Genomic DNA, 22,359 nt, shown 5'->3' with positions numbered 1-22,359 from the left:
AAAAACAGCTGTGCAAGCTTTTGGGAGGCAAAGATGTAAGAGGGCATCAGGGAAGAGACGGAAGGAAAGAGGGACAGAGGCCAGCATTGCCCGTGACGCCCGTGACTATCATTCAAGGCACCCCAGGCACAGCAGACTGGTTGAAAACCACTGATATAGCCTATTTATGGCTTTGTTTCTGTTTGGAGCAATTGGTCTGCTGCTTGGCTGGAGGTCCTGGCTAGCACCTTAGCTTGGTTTTGTAGGTAACAACCCACCGCTATCTGTTCATGTGCCCTTTGCTGGATTCTGCAACTCAGAGGTTACTCAATTATTCATAAATATTGGTTTTTCTCCATTATGTTTACACTTTTGGGCCGATCCCAACCATATCATTAGTAATGTGTACACAGTGTTGAATGATGTCACACGCCGGGTGCCTGTGACCTTGCATTGTGAAATTACCATTTTACAGTTTCACAACAAAATAATCCCAGGGTTCTGGTGCACATGACTGTTTTGTGTGGGGTTCAAGGGAGTGCTGCCCCGAGGGACCTGAAAGTGAACTTTGGCTTCCAGCACTTGCTGTGCTGCTTTGAGGAGTTATTCTCATGTTGGCTCTGATTCAGGGGAAGTTAGGCCCCATCTGCACTGAGCCCTTGAAGCAGTACCATTTCAAACACCCATGGCTTCCCCCAAAGCATTCTGGGAAGTGTAGTTTCTTTAAGGGTGCCAAGAGTTGTTAGGAGACCCCAATTCCCTTCATAGAGCTACAAAGTTCCCGGGGAAGAGCGATTAATGGTTAAACCATGGAAACAGGAGTCTCCTATCCACTCTTGGCGCCCTTAAGAAACTACAGGTCCCAGAATGCCAGTGGGCATGGCCCTGTTCCCTCCCACCCTCCACATGACTCATCATCCCATGAATGGAATGGATGGAAAGAGTTATTGACTGGAGGTAATTTCTGTATGTGCAATAAGAATTAAAACCTTGGCACACCAGCACTGAGCTGTGGGTCAGCCACCCCTGGGCAACTGTTCTAGGTGAGGCATTGATGCTGAGAGAGCATCCTGCATGGAGGCTTCTCCCAAGAGCCTCAAAGGGGTGTGCAATATTCTCCCCCCACACACACACACATTTTATCCTCATAAGAATCCTGCGAGGTAGGTTTGGCTGACAGACAGTGACTGGCCCAAGATCACCCAGTGAGCTTTCATGGCCAAGTGGTGACTCAAACCCTGGTCTCCCAGGTCCTAATCCCACAATCTAACCATAGCACCACACTGGCTCTTCTGTGTAGAAGCAGGGTTGGGGCTATAATGTATGCCAGGCTGTGACATTGTGTCCCCGTTGCTGCCCGGCCCTGCCGTTACCATGTTGAGCATGGAGGTCTGAAGAGAGAAGGGTTTGGGCAGGCAGCTGCTCCCACATCTGGGCTCCATGAAACCAGGAAGGGTGCCTTTTTTAAGACCTTGGTGCTTGACATACAAAACTCTTGGGAGACTCATGGGGTGGAGCTAGAGACCTGGCCCCACTTCTGCTTCTCTATGAGCCCCCCCCCCCCAGGAGCCAGTGCATTAGCCAGGCTACTGGCTCTCTTCAGGCATCCACTACCTGAGTTAAGGAGGCACATGATGAAGGGAGTGGGGATCAGATTCCCCCCAGTGCTATTCTGATTGCCCTCCCCAGCATGGAACTCTGCACACATTTCAGAACCCTGGAAAATCAGGATCCTCTAAACCACATGAGGAGCAGCAGACCCCTTGCTTCATATAGTTACCCTTGAACTCCTGGAGGGTGACCCAGAACAACAACAACAGGGGTGGAGGTAGTGAATTCATCCCTGCAGCCCCCCACTTTCAGATTACTTACACTTCAGGCATTTGCTACCTGGTTTAAGTGGGACCTCCAAAGGCCTGATCTGCTTTGAACCAAAGGGACAGGGCTGACAAAAACCATATTTGATCAAAACCAATCAAATGTGCCTGGATAGCTCAGTTGGGCAGAGCCTGATGATGGTGATGCCAAGGTTGCAGTTTCGATCCCTGTGTGGGACAGCTGCATATTCCTGCATTGCAGGGGTTGGTCTAGATGATCCTCATGGTCCCTTCCAACTCTACAATTCTATAAAATAACCTTCCACTGACCAGTGCAGGTGGGGGAGGTAAGGTTTGCTCATCTGCAGTGCCCTCTCCCATCAATGCAACGCAGCTCCACACTCAAACTTAAAAAAATAAAAATTAAAAATCTATTTTTTAAAGGTAAAATACTGACACCTAACAAGATACATGGGCTTATTGCTTGCCATAAGTCTAGACATTCTGGGGAGGCCTGCATTTATTTACAATCTCGGGACTGGATTGTCTGTGTGCCTGACCCCGCTTTCCCAGCTTCTGTGAATGCAGGAGCCTTATTAATAGCTCTAACATAGCACACTTCATCTCCAAAGCACTTTAGAGAGCGAAAGAGAAATAGAGAGTATAATTAATTAATCATTTAATGCTTAGCAGCACTTAAACTGCACGCAGCTCTCCACAAGCGCACAGGCACACAAAGCGCAGCATAGCCGTTAAGCCCTTTGGCGTACTTAACTCTCTCCGAGATTGTGCGGAGCGTGGCCCGGTGCCAGCTAAGGAGAGGGCTGGAAAGACTCAGCTCCCTGGGCGCCTGGGTTATGCCTGTGTGCTGCATCCTGCTACAAAGAATTGGCTAGATCTGTGTGGTCCTTTTATGTGTGTGCTTTTAAAAAAGAAAACAAATATGTTCAGGCGTAAAGGTTGCAGCTTGCCTGGTGGGGGCACACAGACCTCTCTTGGACCCCACTTTGCCTTCTGACATTCACTCCAGAGTGCATCTGCCCCCACCCCACAAATCATGCATAATCCCAGACAATTTCCCGCCCATGTTCTTTTCACATATGTTCTGCTTTGCCCCATTTATGTTTCCATTATTTTCTTTTAAAAAAATACATTACATTTTGTATACAAATACATTACTTACTGTACTATACAACGGTGCTGCTGTAAGTGGTGATTTGTGGACTGGTTCTAGTCTGTGAGTCAGCAGCTGCTGGTTCCCAATGACTCCACCAAAGTCCAGGTTGGGTGGGATACTTAGGGACCAGATGTGGAACATGAGGGGCGGAAATTGCCAGTCTAGCACGCTGGATAGCTTGAGAAGCAATCCTGCCACACAAGATGGTCTGAAGGCTCCTTTTAAAGTTCTACAGGGTTTCCCCCCCCCCAAAACAGTACTTCTGTCTTGTCGGGATTCAACCTCAATCTGTTAGCCACCATCCATCCTCCAACCACTTCCAGACACTCACACAGGACAATCACTGCTTTCACTGGTTCTGAATTAAAAGAGAGGTCATCCACATACTGATGAACACCCAGCCCAACCCCCTTGATGATCTCTCCCAGCAGCTTCATAAAGATGTTGAAAAGCATGGGGGAGAGGACGGAACCCTGAGGCACCCCACAAGTGAGAGCCCAGGGGTCTGAACACTCATCCCCCACCACCACTTTCTGAACACGGCCCAGGAGGAAGGAGCAGAACCACTGCTTAGCATTGCCCTGGCTCCTCTAGACAATCCAGAAGGAGGTCATGGTCAATGGCAGGGGTAAGCAAACTTTTCAGCAGGGGGCCGGTTCACTGTCCCTCAGACCTTGTGGGGGGCCAGACTATATTTTGAAGGGAAAAGAATGAATGAATTTCTATGCCCCACAAATAACCCAGAGATGCATTTTAAATAAAAGCACACATTCTACTCATGTAAAAACATGCTGATTCCCAGACGGTCCGTGGGCCGGATTTAGAAGGCGATTGGGCTGGATCCGGCCCCCGGGCCTTAGTTTGCCTACCCATGGTAAATGGTGTCAAAGGCCACTGAGAGATGCAGCAGAACCAGGAAACAGCTTTCCCCTCTATCCCTAGCCCACCGGAGATCATTGACCAGTGCAACCAAGGCTTTTTCAGTCCCATGATAAGGCCTGAATCCTGACCGGAAGGGATCCTAATGGTCTGCATCCTCCAGGAGTTGTTCAGCCATTGAAATTTAGTTCAGCTGCTCCCCTGGGATGTTAGCTGATATGGCCCACACACTTTTGAGCATATTTTCATAACCAGGAGGTATAGAATCTTGATTTAAAAGAAGAAGGAGTGATGCCATGGGTCACATCTGGCTTTCAGCCTGGCAGTTTCCTACTCCTGCTCTTGCCCCAGAGTGTTTGCCCTGAATTCTAAATCTCTGGACTCAGATGGGGCATCCTTCCTAAATCTCTGGAGCTATAATAACAGTAATAATAATTTTATTATTTATACCCCACCCATCTGGCTGCCATCTTTCCTAATCATGAGGAACGGCATTTGCTGTATAAATTACCTTACACTTCCTACGGCATCTCAGTTAGGCCTTAAATAGGCAATGGTGTGGGTTGTTGCTCTTGTTTTTGGTGGTATGTAAATTTTATTTCAACTTAATTGGCTTATCAATAAATAAGTTGACAGCCCTAAGGGAGGGAAATAGAGCCTTCTGATTATGCAGTCTCACATCTGTCCTCTTAGTCGTCTGCGTGTGGACATGGAAAGTGACAAATTGGAGGAGGGTGTCATTCTCACTCAAGCATGCTCCGAGAGCATGTGCGCACTTCAAAGAACACTAGTGAGTGTGTGTCCTGTGTGTGTGTGTGTCAATGTGTGTGTCAATGTGTGGAGTACTGGCAGAGACGAAGAGCAAAGGATGATGATCTGTCTTCAGGAGTCCTTGATTGTTAGTGCATATTTTGCCTGTAATTCATCCTTCTTCTCTTGCAGAAAGTAGTGACTGTTTTCCTTGAAAAAACTGACCCAGATCTTAAGTAGCAGAAGTGAAGCAAATCTAAAGCAAGGTGCCTCTGCCTGTTTTGGTGGTGTGTGTGTTACATTCTTCCTCTTCCACCCCCCACATCCTCATGGTCCCTACACCTCACTGCTCAGAACGGCTCCCTGGTCTTCTGCAGAGGCTTTATGAGGGGCTGGAGGGGTCAGGAAAATCCCCTTGCTCAAGCTTCCTTCTTCTCTTGCTGTTTGTGATGCAAGCTAGCATTAATGATGGTGATACTGAGCTGTCATACAGTTATGGAGAAAGGCTTTAAAGTGCACAACACACACTACATGGCTGCAATCCTATAACTTAGGTTCAAGCTTGTACAATTATAGTTGATTCAGAGGCCTTGTGCAAGGAACCTACTTTCCCCGAAGATTGGGCTTTCTACACTAAGGAAAGTGATGGGAAAATATCCTGGAAAAGGTAGGATAGCTGCCGTTAAGATGGATTTGGCAGCATCAAATGGCTGAGACTGAATTTAGAGAGGCTGTGTACCACCAAAATGCACATGCCTGCAGCATGGACTGTAATTTGCACCTCCCAGCAACCTCAGAAGCTCATTGCATGCAATGAGAAAGCTGCAGTTATTCGGTCAGTGACCAGTGAGTTGGCTGCCATTTTCCCCAGCAGTTGCCTTTCGTGCACCACATGGGTGCCTTCTGCAGACAGCAGGGAACACATTAAACTTTCTGCAATGTTACTATAGGTGTGGAGGGGAAGGAAAGGTGGATCTGATCTTTCAGCTGCCACCAGTTTGATCTTTGTTTGACTCTGGACTGTGCCCCGCTTTCAAAGACCAGGTGAAGAAGTCGCTTTTGCGTATGGCGTTATGCAGCTCAGTCTTTGAGTGCCAGTTGGAAGATACCCCACATGTTTCTCAGGCTGTATTTATGCTGACTTCCTCTATCCTACAAATTGGCTTAATGGCTGATTTGTCTCTCCAAGGAACCTGGGAGATGGGGATCTGTCTATGAAACATGCGTCAGCTAGAGGCCTCCTAACCCGTTGTAGCTCTAAGGCAGGAAATGCCAACCCAGTGCCCTCTATAACATGTGCTACAATTCCCATAAGCCCCCACTAGTATGATCAGTGGTCAGGGATAAGTGAAGTTGTTGTCTGTGGTATCTGGGTGGCACCATCTTGACTTCCTCTGCTCTAGGGTTTGGGTGGGTTCAAGGTGTCCTCAGAAGATTGATTTTAAAATGTGGGAGGCACTGCTTCTCACTTGGACATCAGACACACCTCCCATTGGAATATGGAAAGTCACTTAATTTACCAGTTGGAGGAAAGGGAACTGTCTTATGCTCCTTTTGCCCACCCTCCCCCTACGCTTGCAGTAAGGTTGGCACTGGCAATATCATGAAAGAGCACAAACCAGGGATGCAGAATCTGTTGCCCTCATAATGTTGTTGGACTCACAAATTCTGCCAGCCCCTACCAGCATGGCCAGTTGTCAGGGTTGAAGGGAGATGTATTTCAGCAACATCTGGAGGGCCATAGATGTCCAGAAGGATCATGCTATGCTCCAGGAGCTGTCTGTTTATGAATGCCACCCTTGTCTCCTACTGAGGTCCATCCTACACAGGTCTTCTTTGGGATGTCTCTTTGCAAAGAGAGCTGTCAGTCTGGGCACTGAACCTGGGGCACACCATAAAAAGGCTTCTACTGCACCAGTTTTCGAGGTGCAGAGAGGAGGGACGGCAGGCTGCTGAGCAGGACCATTGTCAGTCTGCTCGTATGCACATGTTGCATTAGTTCAAGGTGGTTTGCAGATAGATGATGAATAAAGTGCACCCAAACAAGAAACCAAGATCTCTGAGTTTAAAAACAACCCAGAACCAGCAGCAGATAAATCAGGCCAGATGGTTACAATATTAGACTAAAAAATATTTTAATCTCACACTGTGGCAACATTAAAAACACAGGCGCTGATTTAAAATGCCTTAGTGTAAATAAACAGTTTCATCTGCTGCTCAAAGGGAATTTATCAGAGCAATTCACAGCTATTTAGATCTAAGTAGATACCCTTTGAAAAGAGAATTATGTTTCCTCAGGGGTTGTATTTCCTTATATTGGGAAGGGTATTTGGCCCTCGCTGGTAATGGTGGTGCTGCCTCGATTATTTGACACCAGCTTCCAACTGGTAGTTGGAGACAGAGCCAGCCTGGTGGTCCCCTGGTCTCAAGCCCCCCTTCAGCCATGGGCTTAGCTCACTGGGTCATCTTTGACTTAACGCCATCTCTCAGCCCAACCTCCCTCACAGGGTTGTCTCAGGAATATACGGAGGAGAACTGTGAAAGCCATCATTGAGTACCTTGGTGAAAAGGCATAGTATGAACAGAACAAAATAAAGAAAAGCCGCATCCTGTGGCTTTGTACTTGCTGTCCATTTATTGCCTGTCTCTCTACCCATTTCTGCTATATTTAAGTGTTTGGACAAAAGTGGTTCTGAGTGCCTAACGCCCCCACCCCTCTCCCACTCTTTTTTTCTTATAGATCCGAAGACGTCGCCCAACTCCAGCTACCTTGGTCTTAAGCAGTGACCAATCATCTCCTGGTGAGAGCCAAAACATACTCATCCATATTTTGGGGTGTGTCACTAGTTTGTGGGAGCAGCTTCAGAAATAAACAAGGAGACCTTTGTGACAGGGTCTGTTGCACTGTTGAGCCATTTTATTGGCCCAGAAGATGCCCTTATGGATCCCTAACATATACCTTGCTCTGTCATGGCAATGAGAACTGTTTTCCTGGCCAATTGTTCCCCTGAAGGGCATGTTATATGTAGGGCTGCCTCTGAAGATGGTTTGGAAACTTCAGTTGGTGCAGAATTCAGCGGCTATGTTGCTCCATGGGGCTAGACGGTTTAAGCATATTATACCAATCCTGGCCCGACTGCACTGGCTGCCAATTAGTTTCTGGGTCTGTTTCAAAGTGTTGGTCTTGACCTATAAAGCCTTAACCTGCTGATGACTGCAATACCTGAAGGACTGCCTCTCCCCATATAAACCAGCCCAGACCCTGCAGTCATCACCTGAGGCCCTTCTTCGTGTGCCTCCTCCAAGGCAGGTCCGGAGGGTGGCAGCACAAGAATGGGCCTTCTCTGCAGTGGCTGTGGAATGCTCTCCCCAGGGAAGTTCACCTGGCACCTTCAGTACACACCTTTAGGCGCCAGGTGAAAACATTCCTCTTCAACCAGGCCTTTGGCTGACTGACACCCAATGCCCTTTTAAATGTGTTGTAGGGGGGTTATTATTATTGGTTCTTATTTTTTATTATGTATTGGGGGTATTGTATTTTTATGTTACAAGTCACCCTGAGATCTACAGATGGAGGGTGGTATGCAGATTTCATAAATAAATAAAATGTTGCAAGGTGTTTGTTGTTGGCCTGTGTCTCCCTGCTGGTTTTTTGAGAGGTCTTTTTCTTTTTTGGCAATCACTTGTAGCTGAGTAAGATGGACCTAGTGCAGGAAGGTGGACAACCTACAGCCCTAGAGCTGCATAGGGCCTTCAGCTGAAATCTGTTACCTCACCCTGCCCTCAATAGTATAGGACCAGGCTCTTTGAAGGACTTCCTGTACCCATATGCAGCTACCTGGACTTTAAAATTGGTCTCAGAGGTCTTGCTCATGTTTCCTTTCATCAAGATCTATTAAACTGGCAGTGACTAAAGACAGGGTCTTCTCAGTGTTGGCTCTGCACCTGTTGAGCTCCCTCCCGAGGGATACATGCAGCTTCTTTCTACCACAGTGCTATGAAACACCCTCCCTGGGGGGTGTCTTGCCCCTCTTGATTTCTTTCAGTTGAGTTTTTTACCTGTTTTTCTTGTGGGAGGGTGACATGTTTTGTGGAGGTATTGCCTGCTTTTTTGTGCATTTTTGGTTTTTATTTTGCAATGTGTGTTCAGTATTTTTTGACTGGTTCTTTGTGGGGGGAGAGATGTGGGTTCTGAGCATCACCAACTTTTCTTTCTGTGAAATGGGCATTTTGTGATGCTCTCAACAGTTTTTTCTTAGATTTCTACATGCCCCCCTCTCCAGGTCCAGAATGTTTGCCCTCCCCCATCATTCTTGCACATTGGAGCCCCAAGATGCTTTTGATAAATTTAGGAGAGAACCTCCAGAAAGTGACTTTTATGGCTGAGTGGGGATTTGAACCCTGGACCTGGACAAGGTCCTAGTCCAGTCCTCTAACCACTACACCACAGTGGGTCTCTGGATATCCCTTGTGGGTTGCTGTCCCAAAGACAAGAGCGGGAAAATTCAGCTGAACTGGACAAACAGGAAAGCATCTTCTTTCTTAGCAGGGAGCAACATCTCTGGAAAAAGACCTCCCTTGTTGTCTGTGCAGGCCTCTCCTTCCTTCCCCTTTCCTGTCAGTCTCCCACAGCTGCAGCCGGCCTGCACAAGACTTGACAGTCTCAGTCCCTGGTTGCATTCTCTGGCTTTTCTTGCATGCTGGATAATTGACCGCCTGTCTGACCTGTGTTTCTCTCTGCTTCCTTGTCTGTCTGAATATTTAGGAAGTTGTCATGGTGGATTGTTGATTTGGCAAATAACGCTGAGAGCAAGCAATAGTCAGCAAGCCATGACTCTTTTTGTTGGTGGGGGAAGGGAGGGTGACTGGAGAAGCCTCTGGTGCCAAAGGGGGCGTTATTTTCTTAGATTAGGAGCTAGGAGGAATCTGGAGTTCAAAGCTGGACAACACTGGGATTTTAATGGGACTCATCTTAAGGCTGGCTCAGCTGGTTAGAGCGTGATGCTGATAATGCCAAGGTAGCAGCTTTAATCCCTGGACGGGACAGCTGCATATTCAGGTTGTACCAGATGATCCTCAGGGTCCCTTCCAACGTCTATGAATCTGTAAGGGCAGCCTGTGTAGATGACACCTCAATGGAGCTCAGTGGCAGAGCACCTCTTTTACGTGCAGGAAGTCTGTGGTTCTACTCCTGGCATCTCCAGGCAGGGCTGGGAAAGGGAGCCTGTCTGAAGCCCTGGAGAATCGCTGCCAGTCACCAGGCTCGAAGTCTGATTTGGTGTAAGGCAGCTGCCTCTGATCCACCAGGATTATATTGGGGTCAGAATTGGGAGTGGACCTTCTCACACCGGTCACTGGATCACAATGACAGGACTGATCCAGGGGAATTTTGTACTTATTTGAATGCAACACCTGCCCCCCCCCCCGCCCCAATGTGGGGGCCTATTGTCACCTTCGTGGGGTAAGCATGGATTACTAAGGCGTGTTGAATTTTTAGACTTTCAAATTCCAAGAATGAGGGGTGCTAAAAAGTTGGGGAATTCAAAATATATTTTGCTTAAATTAATTATTCTTTCTTGATAAGTAAAATGTGTGTAAAATTGCATAGAAATCATTAACAATGATTGCCAAGTACTTGCAGTTATATTATTAATTAATTAATTAGCATTATCTGACATTTTCAGAAGGTAGAATTAAATTTCTTTGGTTGTCTGAAAGCAGTTTATGTGTTTCTTCATCAAACATACTTATGAAGTTAACTGTTGTCCAATCATAAAAATAATAGCAAATTTTAATTACTCACATCCAAAAACATATTTTTAAGACCATTCACTGAATAAATTTATAAAAATTCAGTTTTACCTCTAAAACAACACACCCTAATAGATGACTACGTTTGACTCCGCAACTGGAGACCCCTCCATGGATGGAGCTGCCAAGATGCTCATGCTCACCCTTAGAAGACCTCTTGGACCAATCCATTCTGTAAAGGAAAGTGTTGCTGTCCCATTAAGGACACTGGCTCCCTCTAGCAAGCTGACAAATGTCAGCGACATTCTGCTGAGCATGGCAGACTTGGTAAAAGCAACCTCTCTTAGATGATCAGATATGACCGAGTCCCTCCAGGACTCCTAAGGACATAGCATATTCCTAAAATCCTCAAGATTTTGGTGCCCCAGAGTGGGAAATGGGCAGCACTGTTCCAGGAACAGCCTTGCTATACTTTTTACTGGAGGGAAATATGCTTTGGCCTAGAGGGAGCTCTGTTTGAGCAGTCTATGAAAGATATCCATCACAGAATAAGGATGCATGGCAGCATGGTTATTTCCAAGATGTCCAAACCAAAAAACATTGCACTGTATTGCTTAGGTGCTGGTGCAGCCTCTGATGCCAGCTGGCTGAGCTGACATCATGGCATGGCAAGTCCATAAACATAGCAATTGCTCAGGGAGAAAGAATGTCTGTAGTTCAGGTTCCATGAGGGAAGTGAAAGGTGTCAGCTTGGCTGAGCTTAAAACCCCTCGCATACAGAAGGAGCGGATACCTGTGGACCTCCAGATGTTGCTGGGCTCCCATCAGCCCTAGATCAATGTTCAAAGGTCTATGAGAGTCACAATCCAGCAACATCTGGAAACCACAGGTTCCCCACTCCTGCTCTAGGGACAGGAGCACTTGTCTGAGAAAGAGGAACCTGAGGATAGTGGATCTTCTGGACAAAGGCAATGAAGAATTGAGGTGAGAAGGGGCCGACGAGAGAGGGAGCTCTGAGGAAGTGCTTCAGGTTAAGATGTAGGCTGCAAGGAATTGGAAAAGGGTACAGAAGGAATGCCAAGGGAGGTGGCCAAGGGTTAGGGTGGCTGACATAATAAGGAGGCATCCAAGGAAATAACTTCAGGACGGTGCCTTGGGACAATAGCAGCTCAGCATTCTTGGCAGGCAGACAGGAAAGAGAGCAAGCCAAGAAGGGCCCAGTCTCTTTTTAGATACCCCCCCCCAAAGGTCCTGTAAGGCAGTTCTTGGCAAAAATGATAATATGGCATAACCGATCTATAAAACCCTCAACCATGAAAGTTCATGAGGCACAATACCGCTAAATCCAAGTGGCTTTGGGGCTTCAAGGCTTCAGAACAGGGGTCCTCAAAATAAGGCCCGCAGGCCAGATTCGGCCCACCAGGCTCGTCAATCCGGCCTGCCAGCCAAAACGCCACGCTGTGCGAGGACTGACAGAGCGGGCTCCAATTCGCTCCTCTCTGTGATGAGGGGAGACGCATCTCCTCGCCTACTGGATTTCTGCCTGTGGGCAGCCGTGACTAGACACAATTCTTATGTTCTTAGTGCTTATGAGATTATTTTGGCTTTCTGGAGGACTAGATGAATTGCTGCGTGTGTGCGTTTATTTGGATTTATATCCTGTCTTTCCTCCCCAAGGAGCTCAGGGTAGATTTATATACAGTATATACAGTATTTTTCAGTGTATAAGACGCCCCCATGTATAAGACGCCCCCTATTTTGAGGGACTCCGATTTAAGAAAATCCCCAAATAAGACATCCCCAAATTTTGGACATTATTTTTTAGGAAAACAACCTAGCCTTATACACGAAAAATACAGTATATGGAATAGTCTGTGATGTTTTGGATCTTTTTAGCTGTGGTATGTTTGGACCGTAATCGGGGTGGGTTTTTTTTCTTCTTTTTCTTCTTGTCTTTTTAACATTTTTCAAGTTGTGTTTAAACATTTCTTGTTACATTGCCCAGAGAGCCGTGTTACAGGGCAATTAATGAATAAGTGAATGTAAGTGCATGTATTGTATTGAGCAGACGTATAGCAGCCAGAGGTCCAACCTTCCATCCTCCCCAAGAGGGAGGAAGCTTGGGATGCACAGGAACTCTACTTATACAATATTGTATTAAACAGCTGCACAACATGGATAAAATGCAACTGGTGGTGATTTCTACCACCCCTGATTAAACAAAGTCCAGCTATCAGATTTCTGTCTCACATACTGGTGTTAAAATGCACATTGTTCTACCCGGACACTGAGGTCCAGCGCTGAGGGCCTTCTTGTGGTTCCCTCATTGCGAGAAGCAAAGCTACAGGGAACCAGGCAGAGGGCCTTCTCGGTAGTGGCGCCCGCCCTGTGGGACGCCCTCCCATCAGATGTCAAAGCGATAAACAACTACATGACATTCAGAAGACATCTTAAGGCAGCCCTGTTCAGGGAAGTTTTTAATGTTTGATGTATTACAGTATTTTAATATTTTTTTGGAAGCCGCCCAGAGTGGCTGGGGAGGCCCAGCCAGATGGGCGGGGTATAAATGATAAAATTATTATTATTATTATTATTATTATTATTATTATTATTATTATTAGCTGTGCTAGGGCTTATTCTCTCTCTCTCTCTCTCTCTCTCTCTCTCTCTCTCTCTCTCTCCCTCCCTCCCCCCCCCCCCATTCCTGCCTCCCCACTCTACTTGTTGGATTGTTTCTGCAGTATTATTTGAGATACGGGATGCTGGTGGTGCTGTGGTCTAAACCACTGAGCCTCCCCGCAATGTTGCTCTGTCCCAGTTCCTGCCAACCTAGCAGTTTGAAAGCACACCAATGCAAGTAGATAAATAGGTACCACTGCAGCAGGAAGATAAACAGTGTTTCCATGCGCTCTGGTTTTCGTCATGGTGTTCTGTTGCGCCAGAAGCAGCTTAGTCATGCTGGCCACATGACCCAGAAAGCTGTCTGTGGACAAACACCGGCTCCCTTGACCTGAAAGTGAGATGAGTGCCGCAACTCCATAGTCGCCTTTGACTGGACTTAACCATCCAGGGGTCCTTTACCTTTTACCTTTAATTGTTTGAGATACATTATTGCTTTTCCTAGTTGGGTTGAGCTCCTGTATATTTAACAGTGCATGACAGGCAGAAGCCTGCTAAATGTATTCTTCATTCATACCTGGGGGGGGGGGGAATCTCTTTGATTTCTGCCTGCCATGCAGCTAAATGCACAGGAACACTCCTAGGAAAAATAGTTCACATCTATGATTGTTACAGGCATTTTGCAGCTACATGACAGGTAGAAATTCAACAAAATTCATCATATTTTTTTCAAAATATAGTCTGGCCCCCAACAGTGTCTGAGGGACAGTGAACTGGCCCCCTGTTCAAAAAGTTTGAGGACCCCTGCATCAGAATGACTTCTGTGGTCTTCCTATTAGAGGACCAGGGAGATGGATTTTGTGTGTTCCGACTGAGACCCTCATGGCAGCACCTGCATGCTTCAGGGCTAAGTAGAGCTGCCTATTGCAAATGTTTGTTGAATACCACCATGTGTATAGAAACTAGCCCACTGTGCAAAGATAAAAGCACACTGGGTGCCCTCTGGCTGAAAAAGGTTCCCCACTCCTGTCTTAGGAAATGGGGCAGCTGATAATACAATATTCATTTGCATCACAAATCAGGAAAGTAATCAACACAGCCTGGGCAGGCATGACCTTAGCTGCCTTCCCACTCTACTGGAGTGGGTGGGGGTAGGATGTTATGAACATTTGCATGCTATTGCATCAAGAAGGGTTACACACACGTGTGTGTGTGTGTGTGTGTGTGTGGATGATTTAGCAACAAAAAGCAGTTAAATTCCTCTAGCTGCATAAATTAAAGCTCTTTTATCTCCAGGCTAAGCAGCTCCCTGGAGCTGATAGGTGAACCCACTTTATTCTGCTGGTAATTGCTCAGTCTCCTTCACTCACTGCTTTGCAGCTATGATACTCTTTTAGAAACACAATGGAGGGAAGAAGGGGTTTGAATATATCACTCAGTAAGGAAGGTTCTGTGCTCCATCTCTTAGCATGAAAGGGGTCAGCCTCAGCAGTTGTGAGTCATGCTTCATCAGCCAGGAGAAAATATCCTCCTCGGAGAGATGAAAAGTGGCGAGAATGAATTCAAAGGTTAGGGTGGGTGGACTACCTCTGCTATGCTGGCCCCCCACCCCACCAGTCCTGGATAACTCCCCACCCTAACTTTTTTCATTTCAGCACCACAATACATTTTGCTGCTGCCATTGTTAAACAACTGGCATTCAGAAAGCCATGCCTGTCTACTTCAGATCACAAAGATATCAGCCAGTAGATCCAGAACAACCTTCTGGCCACCCCTGATTTAGATGGCTATGCCTTCAGTCATACATTCAGGCTAACTGGCCTTTCAGCACCCTGGAACGAGGTGATTTGTGCCACTGATGAGCCTATCTTTCTATACAGTGGGAGGGGGGACGAGGGACATCCATGGATCTCCAGACATTACTGGACTATGACACCCATCATCTCTGACCATTGACCATGCTGACTGGGGTTGATGGGAGTGGGAGGGCTGCAGCTCTCCCACCCCTGTAATATAAGGTGTTCAGAAAATATTGGACTTGTTCACCATAACGAGCCAATTTCTCCTACTACCTGGAGCCAGCCCTGATTTGTGGGAAGTTCTACCTGGAGCCAGCCCACCAAGTTCATTTTCAAAGTTAAGAGAAAGGTGATTTCCTTATGCTTGCTTGAACAAGCTGCACGTCAGATGTCTCAATGGTCTTATGTTCGCAGGAATGCAAGGAAAAGCTAGTTTATGCATGCTTCCTGTAGAGAAGGAATAGGGACCTTGTGGCCCTCAAACTCCCAATCCGTCCCAGCCAACATGGACAGGGGTGATGGGATTTGTAGTCCAGACACATCTGGAGGGCACCAGGTCCTTCATCCCTGCTGCAGAACTTGTCTGGCAGTGCCTTCTTCTAAAAACACCCTTGATTGCAAGATTATCATATGACTGTGAGTGCCAATCATCCTCGGCTAGACTGAATTTTCCTCCCTGCCAGGAATGCTCATTTGAGAACAGAAAATGCTGGGGTTGAATGAGGCCCCCAAAAAGGCTTTGTCTGCCTTTTTATGGGAGTTGCAAATGCAAACTAGATTAAACTTGCTCTGTGTTATTATCTAGCACATCTAAAGTGCAAGTCTTCTTCCTGCCACACAAAGCAGATTGGCTAAGAGAGAGAGAGAAAATGCTGCAGTCTTGCAAGCACACAACACATGCGCCTGTATCATGCTCTGATTACGGTTTCCACACAGTGTTTCTTCAACTCCCTCTCCTGACATAAACCAGCACCCCCCCCCCTTCTGCCAGGAGGCACCTGTGTTTGATCTTCAAATGGAGCAGAGATAATCTGAAAGCCAAGAAATTACACGCTCCTCTTTGCGAATTCCAAAACCATCCCTTCCTCTGAGACCCAACAGCCACAGCAGCAGAAAAGAAGAAAATGTGTTTGTTAAATGGGGGGGGGGGAGAGAGTATGCCACTGTATGGAGTCGCTGCTACAGTGCACATAAATATTGAATGCTGTGCTGAGCCCCCTCTGGTAGCATAATATGAAGTCAGATCTCAGATGGAGGATATGTATAAACAGAGGTTCTGTTTCTGAAGGAGCAATTCTGAAGGTTAAACACAGGATCTCTGGTTTCCAGGGTTGGGTCTTTTTGGCTGAAGATGGAATGTAGCATTTGTAAGGCAGTAGAGATGCTTTGGAAGTTCCTGGCCAGTATAAATGCATACTTATTCTTCACCAGGAAGCAGCAAGTTATTAGATGGATTACTCCGTAGATTTCCCCTTTAAATGCCACATCTGTCTTCAGCCTGAGTGAACAGGTGGGGGTGGGGTGGAGGAAAGACATGGACTGTCCAGATAGCCAAGACTCGTCCATTTCACCTTCCTTTCACCTTCCTGCCCCACACCACCAGCCTATACTCTTCTGATGCCAATGGAAGCTGGCCTTCTGCATGGCCAGGGGCAGGGATAGCATCCCTCCTTGCAGCAGAGGCAGATTTAGGGCCCCACACCTAGGGGGCGCTGCAGGGCATTGCAACCAAGACAAAGTGAATTGAGTAGAATGGAAGGTGAGAGGTGGGGGGGGGAGGCGCTGAATTTTGGCCTTGCAGAAGGTGCCACTGAAATGTGAAAGACCCAAGTCCTTCCCTGTTGTCAGCACTGGATTAAGATACAGTGAGGCCCCAGGCCATGTGGAGTTTAAGAGGTCCGTAGTGGTGCTAAAATCAATGCTATTTTTGGTATATATTTTTGGTCCTATCAGAACAATTGTGTCTATTTTAAAAAGCCAATTATGTAAGACTTGAAATTCAGTAAAAATGTCAACTTAGTGTAAGTTTTACTCAGCATAGACCCACTGAAATTAATGAACATATGACTTAAGTTAGGGTTATTCATTTCAAAAGGTCTACTATGCATAAAATTTAGCTGAATGCAAACCCTGATATTTAGAGGTCATTCATAGTCTGAGGCCCTAACCTGTTGTTTGCTTAGGTTGCCCATGAATCCGCCACTGCCTTTCCTCTCTGGGAGTGGGCTGTTTTTCACTGCAGCTGCAGTACAGGAGAAAGGGTTAACCCTCCCTCATGCACCATGATTTTGAGCCTAATCTCCACCCCCACCCTGCCTCAGAAAAGTGGGGGAAGGTACAATTAATGCACTCACAATTCTTTTATTCTTTTAAGTGTCCATTCGGACCCTTTTCTCCATCAAATTCTCTATATTGCTTCTGGGCAGGTTTGCTTAACACGGCAGTTGTGCAGCGTCTTCAGACGTTGTAGGGGCTCTCGTGGCTCAAAACCAAAGAGACAGTTTTTATGAAACACATTTTTCTCCGTGATTATTCCTAAGCCTGTATATCTCACAAAAGGTGTATTTGTAGCTGACTTTATAAAAGAAAAAGCTGCACAGTTCAGATCATTGCTAAATGGGTCGTGCCCTCTGGCAGACTCTGTTTGGGTTAAGTCCCATCCCCTTACAATCTGTTTAATCCTGCTTGGTGTCTAGTAGCATGTTGGAGCTAAAGCAGCATGTTGGAGCTGTGAGTTTCTGGGATCCTGCCGGAATGGTTTCTGGTCTGCTGGAGTTACAGAAGGGGAGCCTGGTAGTCCAGCAGTGTTCTAGTTCCCATGACAACACCCTCTTACGTTTCCTGGGTGACAGAGCCGCTCCAAATTAGGTACCCTGTGTGGTTTGTGAAATATTAGAGGCTGTGTCAAATGTTTGCTGTTTAGCTTTCTATTTAGCAAAAGTCATGCTTTTGAAGGGGAAGATGCATCCTGAACACACCTATAATGTTGAAGTCATGGAGGGTAAATGAAGCAGCCCTCAGGAAGTATTGCCCTTATTCCAAACACGTTGTTGTGCACCAACACTATCTCCAGGCAGTGCAAGATTCCAGGGGTTCCAGCTGTTTACCCAGGGTTGGTGTTTCCTTTTGGGAATGAGGCATGGCAGAGACTGTGGTGTCTTTGTGATATAAGGCTTCTTTACGCATATATACAACCTGAGCCTGCAATGGAGGGGTTCCCAGCATCAACACCCCAAAGGGGCATTGTTTCTTTGATAGCTGCAACCATGGATTCAAGCAGAAATCAGCCATGTCTCTCTGACCCTCTGCTTGCTACTTTTTCCTCTCCCTCACATCACACAAAACTAAACTCTGAACTCTGAGTTTTGTTCTTATCACTATCTCATTGCTGGAGGAGGGACACCACCCATTTGTCACCCACAGTGGCTTAGAGTGGGGGGCTGAGGGGTGCGTGGCCCGGACGCATTTTGGGGAGGGGGTGCAACTAGGCGCCCGCATGATAGGCTCCCTCATTGGAGCCTGGCTCTGGTGGGCGAGGGAGCTGCCGAGCCAGTTTCCTTGCTCCCGGCTGCAGTAGCTCCACTCCAGGGTCAAGCCTGGGGGTGGAGTGCAGGAGAGTCAGCCACAGTGCTGCCTCTCTCTTCAACTGGGCTCCGTGTGTGCCTAGCTGCAGCTCCACTCCTGGGTCAGGTCTGATGTTCGGATTAGTGATGTTCAGATCTAGTATTCAGATGTCTTTTTCCACCTACCTCCTGTCCTGGGTAAAACTGATTAGCGGATGAGTTGGCAGGAAATACCTCTTTGGGCCCAATGAGGGAAATATTTTCTGTATTGATTTTATATTGTTTTTCATTTTTTTGTTAAAAGTCAAAAGCAATGCTCAGTCAGTCCTAATTGCTTGTTTGCACATTCATCAGTCATTCTTTTACATTTCTCTGACTAGGCATTCTCAGACCCATTGGGCTCCTGAAGAGAGTTGCAAAGCTCCGCAAAGGCCTGTGGTCCTGGGCCTCAATCAGCAGCTTGAGCCACAGATAACACTAATCCCAAGGAGAACCATAGAAACACAATAAATTGAAATGAATTTAATGAGAAGCAATTTAATCCATAAAATGAAACATTCCAAAAGTTTAATGAGCCACCACCACATTATAACAACATTATGGAAGTACTCCACTCAATACACTCTGAGAATCCCTGGGAGTTTTGTCATTCATGCTATCCTTCCCCCAAATAATCCTGGGAATTGTAGTTTGCCCCTCACAGAGCTGTAGTTCCCAGCACCATTACACTATAGTTCCCAGGATTCTTGAGGATAAGCAGTGTTCTTTTGTGCATGATTTCCTGGGGGGCAGCTAAGGGCGTTACTTGCACCTATTTTGAAACAAGTGAACCAGGTTTATCTCCTGACTGATTTGGTGACTCTCCCTGGCTTGCCAAAATTATGCCCCCTTCATCATGGCATGATTCTGTCTGCTTCTTTATTAACGTATTGCTCTTTTTCCCCTCCCTTGTGTCTCCTCTCCACACATACAAATCTTTCTCTCCCAGAAATTGATGAAGACCGGCTCCCCAACCCTCTTTTGAAGGTATGTATAACGTCTCCAAGGGGTGAGGAACTGAAGTCCAGTTTCATTTATCCAACAAAATTGGGTGCTAAAGTATGTCCATTTCAAGCTGCAGATACAGTTTTAAGGCACCCCCAGTGAAAATTCTCCATGTACATAGAAAAATGAAATGTCAGTGAAAAGGTTCTCCCTGGTGTGCTAGCTTTCTATGTGAAGAGGATGGGGGGGGTTGTTTGTTGGCAAGCATTGACACAGGCAACCTTCTCCCACCGTGCACCTAGTCCAGGAAAAGGCTTGATTGCTTGATCGTATAGTAAAGTGGTATTTATTTAACATTAATTTGGGGAGTGAGAAAGAAAGAATATTATCTTTCTAAGCCAATCCAAGTGCTTGGAAGGGTGCCTTCTGAGCCTCACCAGAAGTCTTGCCATCACCACCAGCTCCACCACCTAATGCACATCCTTTCATTTCAGTTGGTAATCATATAAGTCTTCAGAAGAGCTACTGATCTCATGGTAGGAAGACAGAGGGAGCATTTGCCACTGCTGCTCCTCTTCTTTGACTTAAGCAGTGGCTTGAAGGAGGGTGTCGTGATGGTGCTGGCGGCAAGATCTGGTGTGGATGGGTAGGGGGGAGCTAACACTTCTTATCTCGTTTGGATTTTAATCTAGCCAGGGAAAAATTCCTGGCCTTGAAATATTTCCTAATGTGGCAAGTTTTAGGAGCTGCTAAAATTCTTCTCCAAATGTAGAGAGGTTCATCAGCATCTTCCACCTCCTACTGTCAGCTGATGGGCATGTGGGGGCTCACCTTGTACCATCAAAGGAGTAATCCAGAATGCGCCTTAAGTTCCCAAATGTTCCTTTGAAGCCCCACCCATAACCACCTCACACCTGATGCCATAAATGATGTCAGGTGTAAGATGGGCTTCCACAGAACAGTCTCACACGTCAAATGGGGAGGCCTGGCAATTTGGCCCATGTGCCCACAGGCTGCTCACCCCTGCTTTAAAAGCCCCATAGTGAGTAGAAAGTCAACAGGTGCTGGTTTTCCTGACATGAGACTGCAGTGAATAGGAGCACTTGCCACATCATGCCTCCATGGGAGTGGACAAATCAGGCACACTTTTTGGTTTGAATCTTGAAGGGAGGGGCTGCAGGTGGGGAGGGACTTCTTCTGGCAGGTTGTTGCTATGTAGACTAAAGGCACCTGCCCATCAGGCAGTGGCACTTTCTCTCCAGATGGACTGGAACCATCGGAGAAGAGAGGCTGCATTTTGAGAGGCCTTGTTCTCACTGAGCATCTTCTCTTTCATTCCTGAACTGGCAGGATCCAGATTCAGGACATAGCTAAAGTTTTGCTCCAGAGTTTCCACCTAGGGGCTCATCAGGTATTTTCACCTCTCCCCCCACCCCCACCTTTCTTTACAGCCAGGAATGTCGATGTCTCCAAGGCAGAGGAAGAAGGTTTCTCGCACCACCCCCACCATGAAAGGTAACAGTGGCTGCAGTTTAGGGACTAGTTGACTCCAAGTGAAGGACCCTGAATGGTTCTTGCCACTACCCAGCATGAGCATGTTGCTTCACTCCGGGAAGGAATTGAGGTTTTTCTTAACTTCGTACGGATATTGGCAGTGCTTTGAAAGCAACAAGCTCTCTCGCTGCTTTCTCCCGCTCTGAAAGGCTTGGCACAATGTCTTTCTCTGCACTCTAGAGAAGATCAAGAGTTCTGTCAGTGAGGTTCTGTGCAGGATAGGCTAAACCCCTGCGTCTTCCCCACTCCATCAGCTTGGAGATGGGGGAGAGTGTTGGGGCTTACAGCCACAGCTCCTTCAAATGGCAGCATGTTTCACCCCCGTAGTATTTCCCCCTTCTCTTTGTGAGGTAATGGCAGGGTCAGTAGCCAGCACAAGTTTTTGTCTGGCTGTCTATTGACTTGCTTGCTAAAAGCACTGAAGGCCCACAGATGGAATGGCTGTTTTTTCAAAGGTGTGCATGCGCATGCGCACACACAGACACACTGCTATGTCCCTTGCTTGGCAGTATCCCAGGAATGCCATCCTGTAATTAATGACATGGTCGTTTAAGAGAGATTAGGATTTATTTTTAAACAAGCATCCTCCAATTATAGGGCTGGAAGGTACCTTCAAAGGTCATCCAATCCATTCTGTTCCCCCCAACTGGTCTTAAGCCCATTTGCACGTATACAGCCCTAGGCAGATGCTTCTCCCAACCTATTTTTACAAATGCTCATTCATGGCATTGCTCCAGAATGTCCAACTCTTAAAGACGTGATCTACACCCATGGAAGACCCACACCTCCCCCCCAGTGGGTCTGTACCAATTTAAGATGGATCCCTGCATGTAGAACAGTTGCCAACCTGATATCCGCTTGTAGTGAGGGTTTTAGTTATTTTTCACTCATGCAAACCTACCCACTCCCATTTGCAGTTGAACATTCTGAAGTGCCCACAAAGATGTCCTGTGTGATTCTTCTGTACTTGTGGATGGGTTCTAAGTTGTCTTTGTGTTTTCCCATCTACAATTTTCTTCTTTCTTTCTGACTAAATGTGTCTGGTCCCCCCTCCTCCTCCTGCAATCTTTCCTCATAAATTTTACATTGAACCACTTTATCTTTTGCATTGCTCTACATTCCCTCCAATTTGCCCACCCTGCTATTTTTTAAGCCTTGCAGAGCACAATTCTCAGGCTGTGACAGAGTCACAGGATCCATTTTGGAGCACAGAGAGATCAGGGTTGAAAGAGGAACAGGTTCCATAACTAGAGGTCATTATGACTCATGGGTGATGGAGAAATTCTGTTTTCCAGAAAACAGGTTCAAGTTCTGACAACCAGTTGGAAAGAAGAAAGGTTATTAGGCATTGGGTCAAAAAGGGTGACAATGGCACTGACAGTGTGCTCCTATGCATATCTGCACAGAAGTGAGTCCTCCTGAGTTTAGTGGAACTTACTCCCAGGTAAAGTATATAAAGGAGCCCAGGGGTAGGAAGCGTGGAGTAC

At 46.7% G+C, this 22,359-nt stretch overlaps 1 protein-coding gene across 2 annotated transcripts in view; it reads left to right on the top strand.

Moving 5' to 3' along the window:
- Positions 1-22,359, top strand: part of PPP1R1A (protein phosphatase 1 regulatory inhibitor subunit 1A) — a 70,176-nt gene that overhangs the window by 37,861 nt on the left and 9,956 nt on the right. For both annotated transcript variants that reach the window (XM_083599816.1, XM_083599817.1), the window contains exons 2-4: positions 7,343-7,403; positions 19,323-19,360; positions 20,770-20,833. In XM_083599816.1, the coding sequence (XP_083455942.1) occupies positions 7,343-7,403; positions 19,323-19,360; positions 20,770-20,833 (163 nt within the window). The remainder of the gene's footprint in view (positions 1-7,342; positions 7,404-19,322; positions 19,361-20,769; positions 20,834-22,359) is intronic.

The sequence above is a fragment of the Podarcis filfolensis genome (assembly GCF_964270895.1).
Source record: "Podarcis filfolensis genome assembly, chromosome: 2".
Lineage (NCBI taxonomy): Eukaryota > Metazoa > Chordata > Lepidosauria > Squamata > Lacertidae > Podarcis > Podarcis filfolensis.
This window is presented reverse-complemented; position numbering and strand designations above follow the sequence as displayed.